This window comes from Salmo trutta, chromosome 37 (assembly GCF_901001165.1).
Source record: "Salmo trutta chromosome 37, fSalTru1.1, whole genome shotgun sequence".
Taxonomy (NCBI): domain Eukaryota; kingdom Metazoa; phylum Chordata; class Actinopteri; order Salmoniformes; family Salmonidae; genus Salmo; species Salmo trutta.
In genome coordinates, this window is record NC_042993.1 from 16,144,185 (window position 1) to 16,157,721 (window position 13,537).

The window sequence follows — 13,537 nt, forward strand, 5'->3', positions numbered from 1 at the left end:
TCAATTTATAACATTTTTTTCCATGCATTTTTCTGGATTTTTTTTGTTATTCTGTCTCTCACTGTTCAAATAAACCTACCATTAAAATTATAGACTGATCATTTCTTTTTCAGTGGGCAAACGTACAAAATCAGCAGGGGATAAAATACTTTTTTCCCCCACTGTATGTATTGAAACAGTGGTTCCAACATGCCTGCAGCTCCAGGAGAAGAGGAAGAGGAGGAAGAAGAGGAAGCCGAAGTGTGGAGTAACAGGAACGCAACAACAATGAACTTCGTCTGTGAGGGAGAGTAAGACGCCACAGGAAGCCAGTGATGATAATAAGCAAGTAATAACTTACGCCATACCGTACATTCTGGCAATATTTGCCTCAATCTAGTTCTACTGGCTTCTACTTGTCTCTAGCTGCTGAATTATATACTTGTAGAGGTATGGGTGGTTTGGTGAGTTTAGATTTCCATGTTCCTCCTGAGAGTGTGTGGGCATAGAAATAGAATTCCAAAACAACACACAGCAGTGACTTGAATGGAATTGTCTGCTCTAGTAATCTAATGTCTATGGTTGTAGGTAGTCTCTGGTATCTGATTGACTTGATTGGACTCTGCCAGGGCTAGAGGATCAAAGATCAGGGTCAGTGTGACCCAACACACGACTTAGCACTGTCTCAACTGGGATTACTGTTTAACTTTCTATCAGAACTAATACAGAGGATGAAGGATGATAACAGAAGTTACAGTTGGTGATGCCATAATACTGCCTTAACAATATCTAGGCTACAGTACACTACACCAGCAAGCTTAGCTGCTCATGCAAACCCTGTTATGCATGCATACACATGACCCCACTCAGGTCGTCATACAATCATATTGATGTTCAATATCACACACACTTTTCTGTTATGTTACAAGTCATTTCACCCTTCTTCTTCATCATACCTTCTATGAACATGCAGCCACTTCTGTTTTTCCATGACATAGTCTTTGTAGTGCACTTAATTAAGGAATTCCATGAAAAAAATGTATACATGTTTTGCTAAAATAGTAAAGACTCACCATAATACTGTTGAAAAGAGTGTTTCCATGTGCCAAACATAAGGAGAGAACTGCAATTGTTGTTGCTCTTCGTTTTTGTGGCTGCTCTTATGTCTTGGAGTCAGGGATGGTATTTTGAAACACTTCTTTATGTCTTGGAGTCAGGGATTGTATTGTGAAACACTTGTTCTTTATATCTTGGAGTGGTGGATATTGGTTAACACTTGACAATGTTCTTTCTAAAGAATCCCAGACAAAAAAGATTAAGAAAACATATAGTGCATCAAACCAGTTTTATTTGCTGTATCAAGTAGATATTTGTATGTGAATGAGAGAGAAATTGAGAGAGAGAGACATTGAGAGAGAGAAAGGAGGAACGTGAGGGAGGAAGAAAGATTCAGAAAGAGAGAGAGAGCAAGAGAGAGAGAGAGAGGCAGAGTGTTGAGGTTATATCAGATGCCAAGAACTCACAGGGTTTCTGGAATGTTTTGCTTAGAGGGAAAGAATCAAGAAAAGTTACAAGTTAATGTCAGGAAAAAGGCTAAACAAAGCCTGACTCCACTGATGGGATCACATACAAGCTAAACAATATAGAACTGTCTTATAACGGTGGTGGTGAAAAGAGGTGCTCTCAGTCCTTCTTGAGATGGGCCACTTCATGGAGGTACGCAATGAACAACTTGGTCCCCTCTATGTAGTTGTACCTGGGAAAGGAATGGGTGAGAGAAAACAATATGTCCTCAACCAGTCCTATAAACAGAAATAAGACACTGTTGATACGTCTATGTGTATGTGTTCGTGCGTGCATGCGTAAAAATCTATAAATGTTCATCGTCATTTTGTTTTTAATACATACTGTATTAGGACACTGAAGGGCTAACCTGCTCATCTTCTCATTCTGGGAGTGGAGGCCGTCGTCGAAGCCTCCGATGGGCATCATGATGATGCTCTTACCGGTCACGTCCTCAAAGGTCTTGGCGATGGGGATGGTTCCCCCTTCACGGATCAGGTCTGGCTCCACGTTAAACACTAGAGGAAAACAATGACAAGTCTGACTGCGTCATAATGCATTATACCTGCAGTAGAGGAAAACCAACTGTAACCAGTGGGATTAGAAGCCAGGTCTCCTGCTCACTAAGTCAATGTCTTAACTGTTAGACCAAGAGTTCATCTGCAAGGTCCAAGGGTGTCATTTGGGAATACAAGCCTCAGACAGGGGAGCCTCTTCGCGAGATTGTCATTCCAAATCCTTTCTGCTACACAAACATTCCAAGACTGCTGCACTGTCATGCCTTAACCACTGGTGGGTCTACAGTAGAACCACAGCACACTGGCTTCTTTTAGCGATAAGGATATGTATCTATGTCTGGTAACTTTAAAGACTACAGATAGGCCTGTCACTGTGAAGCTACTGTTGTGCAATAAATGTCCACAGTCAGCTACTATACAGTAATCATTACCCCTATGACCACTCTTCATACAAACACACACACAGGCAGCATAAGAAACGTCCTTTGGTTTGTCCAGAGCAGAGTTGACTAACTGTACCTCTCTTCACGGCTGCTTTCCCTGCCTCGTACAAGGGGTGCTTGGTGTCTGCTAACCAGGGCTTAGCCCCGATGATCATGGTCACCTTCAGCTTGTTGGGGCTCTTTCTCTTGGCAAACACAGAGTTCAGGTAGTCTGTGACCTACAACAGAACAAATATGTAACAGGCATACATGCAGTCTTCACGTCTATTTCATTAACTGAAACCAAACTGAAATAGTGAATAACTGAATAGTAAATGAACTGAATGAGCAGAATGAGGTATATTATAATAGTGTAACCTGGATGAATGTTCCCTTTTCTTTGATGTATTGTATAAAGAGAGTCTGAAGGTTAGAACAATTCCAGAAATGTGTGTGTAACTGTGTGTAACTGCATGTAATTGTGTTGTCATGCAACTGTACAATGCACTGGGTGAGAGGCGTGTACCACCTACCTGTTTCTTGACCACTGCTGGGTCCATGTTGGGGACCTGTCGAATGGAGAACTTGGCAATGACCTTAGCAGGGATGACTGTCTTGGAGCCAGGGCCAGAGAAGCCCCCCTCGATGCCATGGATGGTAACGGTAGGGTAACGCCAACGATGGGCCAGCAGATCTACCTGAGAAATCAAATCAGATCAAATCTTATTTGTCACATGCACCGAGTACAACAAGTGCAGACTTTACCGTGAAATGCTTACTTACGAGCCCTTTCCTAACAATGCAGTTAAAAGTACGAAAATTGACAAATAGATAAAAGACAATAAAATAACACAATAAAAAAACATAACAAAAAATAACAATAACGAGGCTATATACATATAGGCTAAAAACAGAGAAACAGAGATAGGAGGAGTGAAAACCTAAAAAGAACACATTAAAAACTTTTTTTTTATGTATTGCTTTTTGGAAAAACATCCACTCCCCTGTGAATCACCTTGTTACTGTACATGAGTTGGCTGACGCCGATCTTGGACTTAAAGCTCTCAATATCAAACTCAATGTCCTGGTACATCTTCCACTCTTCATCTGATAGTGAGGCGACGGCCTCTCTGATGCCTGGAATGAGGATCTTTCCACTGGGGCTGATCAGTGTGTCTGGGTGTGGGAGAGATAGGTCAACACACAAGCAGTTCTTATGGACACACATTTGTAGGGATATCTAATACTTTATTATTTCTGCCAATAGAGATCTCATACAGACACACGGACGATAGCTTTGCATGCAAACATGATACAGCAGGTGTTAAGATAGTATTACATTCTGTCACTCAAAGAGGTTTAAAACTCACCCAATATGCCGATCAGATCTGTCATAGGCTCTATAACAGTGCCTCCATACACCCCTGAGTGTAGGTCCTGTTTTGGGCCCTCTACCTACCAAACATACAAAGTCAGCATGGCTATTCATTAACTATCTTGAAAAAGTAACGTCCCACAGATTGGAAATGCCCCCAGCCCATCCTACCTCAGCAAAGAAGTAGCAGTTCCCCCTGGTCCCGTAGGTGAGGGCGGGGCGTCGGCTCAGCCAACCACAGTCTGAGATGATGATGTAATCGACGTCGGAGAAGAACGTGTCTCTCTGCGCCACGATCATGGCGTCCAGGCCATTGGACCCGGTCTCCTCCATCCCTTCGATGATGAACTTCACATTGACTGGCAGGTCCTGCATGGGGAGAGGGCAGGGGGTGGAGAGGAGGAGGAGGGAAAAAATTATAATTATTATAACAAAGGAAGGCTCACTAATAATGGTCAGTTAGACTGCAACTTAACTTCACCACATCTTGTCTCTACATCTCCTATGAGTTCACTCTGATATCTCTTCTTATTGGACACTCACAATGCTGAGGGCCTGATAGACCTCCACTGTATGGATCCAGGCTAAGACAGGGGCCTTGTTGTCAGACGCCCCTCTGCCGTAGAGGTTTCCTTAGGGGTAGAATCAAAGTAATTATTTTCAAATAAATGTCCATTATGTTCAGCTCACATTGACATTTAACATGCATGTTTCAATTGCATCAGTTACATTTCATTGGTTCAAAATATGTATGGTAAAAATCATCCCACACCCAAGTACTTACTTAATTCCTTCACATTAGCTACAATATCTCATGGCTGTTAGTTGTAGATAGATGTTTCTATGCGTTGGGTCTAGAATGGATTACTGTAAAGCACTGTAAAAAATCCTTATAATACATTTGATTGCAGTGATTGTGAATGCTTGGAATCCATAGTTTACAGTTGGAACCCGTAACCTACCCTTGAAACATAGCCTACTGTTGCATCCCATAGCCTACTGTTGGAACCCATAGCCTACCCTTGAAACATAGCCTACTGTTGCAACTCATAGCCTACTGTTGGAACCCATAGTCTACCCTTGAAACATAGCCTACTGTTGCAACTCATAGCCTACTGTTGGAACCCATAGTCTACCCTTGAAACATAGCCTACTGTTGCAACCCATAGCCTACCGCTGGAACCCATAGTCTACCCTTGAAACATAGCCTACTGTTGCAACTCATAGCCTACTGTTGGAACCCATAGTCTACCCTTGAAACATAGCCTACTGTTGCAACCCATAGCCTACCGCTGGAACCCATAGTCTACCATTGGAAGCCATACCCAACCGTTGGAACCCATAGTCTACCGTTGGATACCATAGACTACTGTTGGAAGCCACAGCCTACCGTTGATGTCTGTCAGGTTGTAGGGTTCAGTGGTCCAGCCGTCCTCTAGCTTAGCAGGTTGGACATCCACATGTCCGTACACACAGACTGTCTGCTTACTGGGGTCATTGCCAAACTGGGCTGTCACCACCTTGGGTAAGGCCACTGTCTTGCCATCAGGCAGCTAAGCATGGTGATAAAAGACACGGTAGATGCAGAAAATGACCTGAATACAGTTTGCAAGGCAGGGAGCATTTCTGTTAACACCCAACTTTTAGTATTTATTTCTGCAAACCAGTCTGATCTGCTACCAAAGGACTTTAAAGACTAAGCTAAAAGCAAACAAAAAGATCCTGTAACATAATCATTATGTTGACCACATTCCAGAAAACTGACCTCTTGTACGCCGATGTCCACTAGTTCCACCTTCCCTCCCATGGCTTGTAGTTTCTCAGCCGTCATATCCATCATGCGATGGCAGTCTGGCCTCCTCAAGACATCACTGGAGTCGCTCTCTACAGCAACCCAGTCCCTCAGAGTCTAACACACACACACACAGTATTTATTTATAATGAATATTGTATTATCAGATAATAAAACAGACAACATCATTATTCTGTTTAGAAACTTGCCTGTACATATTCCTCCTGATGGCTGTCAACATACTGGCTCAGCTCATCATACTCAAATAAGTGATGAGGATGAGGAGAGACACTTGATATAAAAACAAGGAGCATGGAAGGCAGTTGCCAGATCGTCATCTCTAAAAAGAATAGAATGATTTATTCACTGAAAATTAAGCAATGATGAAAGCAATTTAAGAAGAGACATTAATAAACAAATTATTACATTCTTAAAAAGCTAATTGTTATATCTCATTATGTCTCACTACTCTTCTGTTCTTCAACTTTTAAACTATAACGACAAATAAAATAAGTCTTACCGTAGCCTTGTAAGTTTGGTACTTCTTTAATGTTGCCCTTGTCTTCAGAACCCACTGGACTGGAGTCTCCGGGGACAGACAGGGTTTTTATACCTCCGGTAACTGGCTCACCTCCTGATGGGAAGGGTCGTGAGGTCAAGCCTTTCCTGAAGAGAAGCCAAGCAAGCTGACAAATTACATTTTCTCGCTGACAGGCACAATTGTGGCACAATTGATCCAACTCCAAGAAAGAATGCATGCTGTGTCCCCTCGACATGAACAACATTAAGTAATGAACAAAATACAGTGAAGGACTTAATAGTCCGGTAATTTGTGGGGCCTTGTCTAAGTAGGCTTTAAAAAACAGATGGCCTAACAGGGGCGTTGTAGAAGAACTACACTTGTTCACCTGCAACACTGGAAGCATAACTTCTGGCAGGGTTTAATAAACACCTGGGTCTTTAACTGGCCACATTATACAAAATAGAAACATTATAGAGTAAAACATGTAGGTCTACATTCTGCCTAGCTTCTGACCTAGGCCTTATTATATTCAAGAGTAATGGATTCTATTTCCCACACATCTAAAAGCCTTTTCTTTCTAAAGCCTGAGCCTTGGCTGGTGCCTATGATGAGGACGCTCTTGGCGGTGGAGTGAGGATCAGAATGGAGTCTACAAATAAAAATAACAAACAGGACGCAAACAAAAACTGAAATGGCCTAATTCAAATCATAATACAATAGGCTTACTCTGGGGCCTCATTTATCAACCATGCGCACATTTGTTACTTAAATTCTGCATACGTGGAGATGCTAGGATGTACCAGAGGCTACACATGTTGTCATTGATAAACAGAGCACAGTGGAGGCTCCTCAAAGGAGGATGGGGAGGACCATCCTCCTCAGTGAATTTCATAAAAATAGTGAAACATTAACAAATGTATCCTTTTTAGATGAAACTCAAAAAACTATAAAACTATATACAGTGCATTCGGAAAGTATTCAGACCCCTTCCACTTTTCCACATTTTGTTACTTTACAGCCTTATTCTAAATTGGATTAAATAAAAAAATGTCTCTCATCAATCTACACACAATACCCCATAATGACAACGCGAAAACAGGTTTTTACAAATTTCAGAAATACCATATTTATATAAATATTCTGTTTCCTTTGCTATGAGACTCGAAATTGAGCCCAGGTTCATCCTGTTTCCATTGATCATCCTTGACATCTTTCAACAACTTGATTGGAGTCCACCTGTGGTAAATTCAATTAACTGGACATGATTTGGAAAGGCACACGCCTGTTTATATACGGTCCCACAGTTGACATTGCATGTCACAGCCAAAACCAAGCCATGATGTCAAAGGAATTGTCTGTAGAGCACCGAGACAGGATTGTGTCGAGGCACACATCTGGGGAAGGGTACTAAAAAATGTCTGCAGCATTGAAGGTCCCCAAGAACACAGTGACTGTCACGCCCTGACCTTAGAGAGCCGTTTTATTTCTCTATTTGGTTAGGTCAGGGTGTGATGTGGGGTGGGCATTCTATGTTGTTAATTTCTTTGTCTTTGGCCGAGTATGGTTCCTAATCAGAGGCAGCTGTCTATCGTTGTCTCTGATTGGGAATCATACTTAGGCAGCCCTTTTCCCACCTGTGATTGTGTGATCTTGTTTTTGTATAGCTGTTTTGAAGCCTGCAGAACTTTACGTTCGTTTTTGTATTTTGTTGTTTTGACGGTGTTCATTTTAATAAAGAGAAAATGTTCGCCTGCCACGCTGCATCTTGGTCTCATCCCCACGCACCCGGTCTCCGGTGAGACCTGTTCCGGCTCCACGTACGAAGCCTCCAGTGATGATCCATGGTCCGAAGCCTCCAGTGATGATCCATGGCACGAAGCCTCCAGCGATAATCCATGGCCCGGAGCCTCCAGTGATAATCCATGGCACGAAGCCTCAAGTGATGATCCATGGCCCGGAGCCTGTAGTGATGATCCACGGCACAAAGCCTCCAGTGATAATCCACGGCCCGGAGCCTCCAGTGATAATCCATGGCACGAAGCCTCCAGTGATGATCCATGGCGCGGAGCCTGTAGGGATGATCCATGGCACAGAGCTTCCGGCGACAGTTTCCAGTCCAGATCTTCCGGCGACGTTTCACAGTCCGGAACCTCCTGAGACGGCCTACAGTCCGGAACCTCCTGAGACGGCCTACAGTCCGGAACCTCCTGAGACGGCCCACAGTCCGGAACCTCCTGAGACGGTCCACAGTCCGGAACCTCCTGAGACGGTCCCCAGTCCGGAACCTCCTGAGACGGTCCCCAGTCCGGAGTCTCCAGCGACGGTCCCCGGTCCAGAGTCTCCAATGATGGTCCCCGGTCCAGAGTCTCCAGCGACGGTCCCAGTCCAGAGTCTCCAGCGACGGTCCCCAGTCCAGAGTCTCCAGCGACGGTCCCCAGTCCAGAGTCTCCAGCGACGGTCCCCAGTCCAGAGTCTCCAGCGACGGTCCAGAGTCTCCAGCAATGGTCCGCAGTCCAGAGTCTCCAGCGACGGTCCCCAGTCCAGAGTCCCCAGCGACGGTCACCAGTCCAGAGTCTCTAGCGACGGTCCCCAGTCCAGAGCCTCCAGCGAAAGTTGGCAGTCCAGAGCCTCCAGCGGGGGTTCCCAGTTCGGAGCTTCCGGCGATGATACACGGTCCGGTTCCTCCGGTGACGATCCACAGTCCGGTTACACAAAAGCGGAGGGATCAGCGGGCGGAGCAGGGGCTACGCCTCGAACCGGAGCCGCCACCAAGGGTAGATGCCCAGCCGGACCCTCCCCTATAGGTTCAGGTTTGCGGCCGGGAGTCCGCACCTTTGGGGGGGGGGGGGACTGTCATGCCTTGACCTTAGAGAGTCATTTTATTTCTGTATTTGGTTAGGTCAGGGTGTGATGTGGGGTGGGCATTCTATGTTGTTTATTTCTTTGTCTTTGGCCGAGTATGGTTCCTAATCAGAGGCAGCTGTCTATAGTTGTCTCTGATTGGGAATCATACTTAGGCAGCCCTTCTCCCACCTGTGATTGTGGGATCTTGTTTTTGTATAGCTGTTTTAAAGCCTGCAGAACTTTATGTTCGTTTTTGTATTTCGTTGTTTTGACAATGTTCATTTTAATAAAGAGAAAATGTTCGCCTGCCACGCTGCACCTTGATCTCATCCTTCAGACGAACGTGACAGTGACCTCCATAATTCTTAAATGGAAGAAGTTTGGAACCACATAGACTCTTCCTAGAGTTGGCCGCCCGGCCACACTGAGCAATCAGGGTGCAAGGGCCTTGGTCACTCTGACAGAGCTCCAGAGTTCCTCTGTGGAGATGGGAGAACCATCCAGAAGGACAACCATCTCTGCAGCACTCCACCAATCAGGCCTTTATGGTAGAGTGGCCAGACGGAAGCCACTCCTCAGTAAAAGGCACATGACAGCCCATTTGCAATTTGTCAAAAGGCACCTAAAGATTCTCAGACCATGAAAAACAAGATTATTTGGTCTTATGAAACCAAGTCTGAACTGTTTGGCCTGAATGCTAAGCGTCACGTCTGGAGGAAACCTGGCACCATCCCTATGTTGAAGCATGGTGGTGGCAGCATCATGCTGTGGGGATGTTTTTCAGCGGCCGGGACTGGGAGACTAGTCATGATCGAGGGAAAGATGAACGGGGCAAAGTACAGAGAGATACTTGATGAAAACCTGCTCCAGAGTGCTCAGGACCTCAGACTGGGGCGAAGGTTCACCATCCAACAGAACAACGACCCTAAGCACATGGCCAAGACAATGCAGGAGTGGACGTATAGACGTATAGATTAGCCAAATTGTTTTACTTGAGCATGACCCCAAAACTAAGGACTTATTAGCCAGCCCTACTCTGTTGTTTATGATTTTGTTGTCATGGAGGACTGATTGGGCTCATTGATTCGAGTTGAAAAATAAATGCTGCGCTCATGGAATGGCATGCTTTGCCAAAGCTTTCATCAAGGCAAAGGGTGGCTACTTTGAAGAATCTAAAATCTAAAATATTTTTTGATTTGTTTAACAGTTTTTTGTTGCTACATAATTCTTTGTGTTATTTCATAGATTTTATTATCTTCACTATTATTCTACAACATAGAAAATAGTCAAAATAAAGAAAAACCCTTGAATGAGTAGGTGTCGCCATCACACTGCACACTTCCCTATCTCATCTGGACAAAAAGAATACCTATGTAAGAATGCTGTTCATTGACTACAGCTCAGCATTCAACACCATAGTACCCTCCAAGCTCATCATCAAGCTGGAGGCCCTGGGTCTTAACCCCTCCCTGTGCAACTGGGTCCAGGACTTTCTGACGGACCGCCCCCAGTTGTTGAAGTTAGGAAACAACATCTCCACTTTGCTGACCCTCAAAACAAACCCACAAGGGTTTGTGTTCAAACAAAGGAGATGATTGTGGACTTCAGGAAACAGCAGAGGGAGCACTCCCCCATCCACATCGAAGGTACAGCAGTGGAAAAGGTGGAAAGTTCATTGGAGTACACGTCACAGACTAACTGAAATGGTCCACCCACACAGACAGTGTGGTGAAGAAGGCGCAATAGTGCCCCATCAAATCAAATCAAATCAAAATATAGCCCTTCTTACATCAGCTGATATCTCAAAGTGCTGTACAGAAACCCAGCCTAAAACTCCAAACAGCAAGCAATGCAGGTGTAGAAGCCCCTCAGGAGGCTGAAGAAATTTGTCTTGTCACCCAAAACCCTGACAAACTTTTACAGATGCACAATTGAGAGCATCCTGTTGGGCTGAATCACAGCCTGGTACGACAACTACACCGTCCTCAACCGCAAGGCTCTCCAGAGGGTGATGCGGTGTGCACAATGCATCACCGGGGGCAAATTACCTGCCCTCCATGACACCTACAGCACCCGATGTCACAGGAAGGCCAAAAAGATCATCAAGGACAATAACCACCCGAGCCACTGCCTGTTCACACCGCTACCATCCAGAAGGCGAGGTCAGTACAGGTGCATCAAAGCTGGGACCGAGAGATTGAAAAACAGCTTCTATGTCAAGGCCATCAGACTGCTAAACAGCAATCACTAACTCAGAGAGGCTGCTGCCTACATTGAGACCAAATCACTGGCCACTTTAATGAATGGATTACTAGTCACTTTAAACAATACCACTTGAAATAATGCCACTTCAATAATGTTCACATGTCTTACATTACTCATATCATATGTATATACTGTATTTTAAACCATCTATTGCACCTTGCCTATGCCTCTCGGCCATCGCTCATCTATATACTTATATGAACAGGACATATTCTCATCCACCCCTTTACATTTACATTTACATTTTAGTCATTTAGCAGACACTCTTATCCAGAGTGACTTACAGTAGTGAATGCATACATTTCATACATTTTTTTTTTCTGTGCTGGCCCCCCGTGGGAATCGAACCCACAACCCTGGTGTTGCAAACACCATGCTCTACCAACTGAGCTACAGGGAAGGCGAGGTCCCTGTATGCACACACTAGATTTGTGTGCATAAGGTAGTTGTTGGGGAATTGTTAGATTACTTGTTAGATATTACTCCACTGTCGGAACTAGAAGCACAAGCATTTTGCTACACTCGCATTAACATCTGCTAACCATTTGTATGTGACCAATAACATTTGATTTAATTTTATTTGATGTGAGATGTGTCCAAACTTTTGACTGGTACAGTATATATGATGTATACGTCCAAAAATAGATAGCAACTACAGACCGTACCTTTAAGTCTATCAAAGTGTGCAAGTTTGAGCATGTGTCCATTAGGCCTATGGATTTATTTTTTTATCAGCATGAATTAGATTGAACAATAAAAGCCCCACTTTTATTCCATAGGCTGGGATCCGCACTATGCAGCTGTTGCAAGAGCACATTTTTAACTGGCTGTCCACTGGTTTCGAAAACAATGATGTATAGGCAGCTTAAACATCTTGAATTCAAACATTATTGGGTTCAAATACACATTTAGATTTGTGAACAGCCATCTGCAACAACCGCAATACGTAAGGCGCAAATAGCTAAATGAGAGAGCAGCAGTGTGATTCACATCAATGCGCTATGTAGATATCATGAATAATTGATATCCGTATGTCGTAGACTACACCACTACTGTCATCCTTACCTCCAAGCGTTTATTCAAATTGGATAATCTTTGGATGCCGACAGCAGTTGCGCCATTGGAAGACATAGCTTGGACTGTTGCCTACAAAAGCCTACTCCTGCTCTTTTCCCGAGATCCATCAAACACATTTGGCGTGTCATCATAGTGGTCTCAGGTGGAACAAACTTAAATTTGCGCCTTTTTTCAATGCTGATTCTATCTAGTTTTTCAAAAGTTTCGGTAATCTGATTACAATATTTCTGCTGGTAACGGATTACAGTTACCGTTTTTTGTAATACCTTACTCCCCAACCCTGAACGTAACAAAATGTGGAAAAAGACAAAGAATCTGAATACTTTCCGAATACACTGTACATGTCACCAAATAATTGATGAAAAAACACTGTTTTGCAGTGAAAGTCTACAGTAGCCTCAGCAGTACTCTGTAGGGTAGCACCATGGTGTAGACCAGTGTTACTCACTATTTTTTGTAAGGGGACCACTTTGGGGTGAGACAATCATTCAGAGGGCCACACATATCTTTTATTTGTTCTACTTTTTCTTCCAATATTATCAATTATCAATTGAGAGCAAATTCAGAGCAATAGGGTACATGCAATTGATTTGATGTAAAGCACATCACAAATATATACATACACACATAAAATAGGCTACATCACATGTATAAGACCAATATTAAGGATTACCTCAGTAGCTGGATGAGCGAAAATGTCCCTTCTGCTCCTTGACTGAATTCATTCTAAATGTATAGTCTGTTGCTATCCTTGTGAGGCAATCCAAGTGTGCATTGATCAGTCTGTTTCTCTGTTTTTGTTTCACAATGCTCATTGTTGAAAATGTTGCTCCACATGAAAAAGTGCTGACAAAAAATGATGTCACCTTTTGCACACACTGCTTCAGAAGTGGATACTCTGTGTCTGACACAAGGCTCCAGAAATGGGTAACACCAGATCTTAGTAATTTGCCTGCAGCTCCACTATCTTACTCTCTATTCCAGCACAGTCAGGACAGAGGGCTGTGATGACTGGGGTCAGAAATGACACTGGCACATGAAAGGGGTGATGATGGTGAATCAGTGATGTGGTGACAGTCTGGCAGCTCGGGACAGTCTGGGCAGTCTGGCAGCTCCGGACAGTCTGGGCAGTCTGGCAGCTCCGGACAGTCTGGGCAGTCTGGCAGCTCCGGACAGTCT

At 44.0% G+C, this 13,537-nt stretch overlaps 1 protein-coding gene across 1 annotated transcript; it reads right to left on the reverse strand.

Moving 5' to 3' along the window:
* Nucleotides 1–1,307: 1,307 nt before the first annotated feature.
* Nucleotides 1,308–13,159, reverse strand: LOC115176976 (cytosolic non-specific dipeptidase). The gene is made up of 13 exons (XM_029737402.1): nucleotides 13,032–13,159; nucleotides 6,170–6,315; nucleotides 5,859–5,989; nucleotides 5,623–5,766; nucleotides 5,248–5,410; nucleotides 4,401–4,489; nucleotides 4,029–4,226; nucleotides 3,853–3,937; nucleotides 3,498–3,658; nucleotides 3,016–3,180; nucleotides 2,580–2,721; nucleotides 1,913–2,060; nucleotides 1,308–1,735 (listed from the first exon to the last, which is right to left on the reverse strand). The coding sequence occupies exons 3-13, from the start codon at nucleotides 5,985–5,987 to the stop codon at nucleotides 1,663–1,665; spliced, it is 1,497 nt and encodes a 498-aa protein (XP_029593262.1). The 5' UTR covers nucleotides 5,988–5,989; nucleotides 6,170–6,315; nucleotides 13,032–13,159; the 3' UTR covers nucleotides 1,308–1,662.
* Between the last annotated feature and the right edge of the window lie 378 nt (nucleotides 13,160–13,537).

Coding starts and splice junctions, on each gene's coding strand:
- LOC115176976 (XM_029737402.1), bottom strand. CDS start 5,987: ATGACGATCTGGCAACTGCCTTCCATGCTCCTTGTTTTTATATCAAGT. Junction 4,490..5,247: donor CAACCTGACAGACATCAACG/GTAGGCTGTGGC, acceptor TCTACCCCTAAG/GAAACCTCTACGGCAGAGGG. Junction 3,938..4,028: donor ACTGCTACTTCTTTGCTGAG/GTAGGATGGGCT, acceptor TATGTTTGGTAG/GTAGAGGGCCCAAAACAGGA.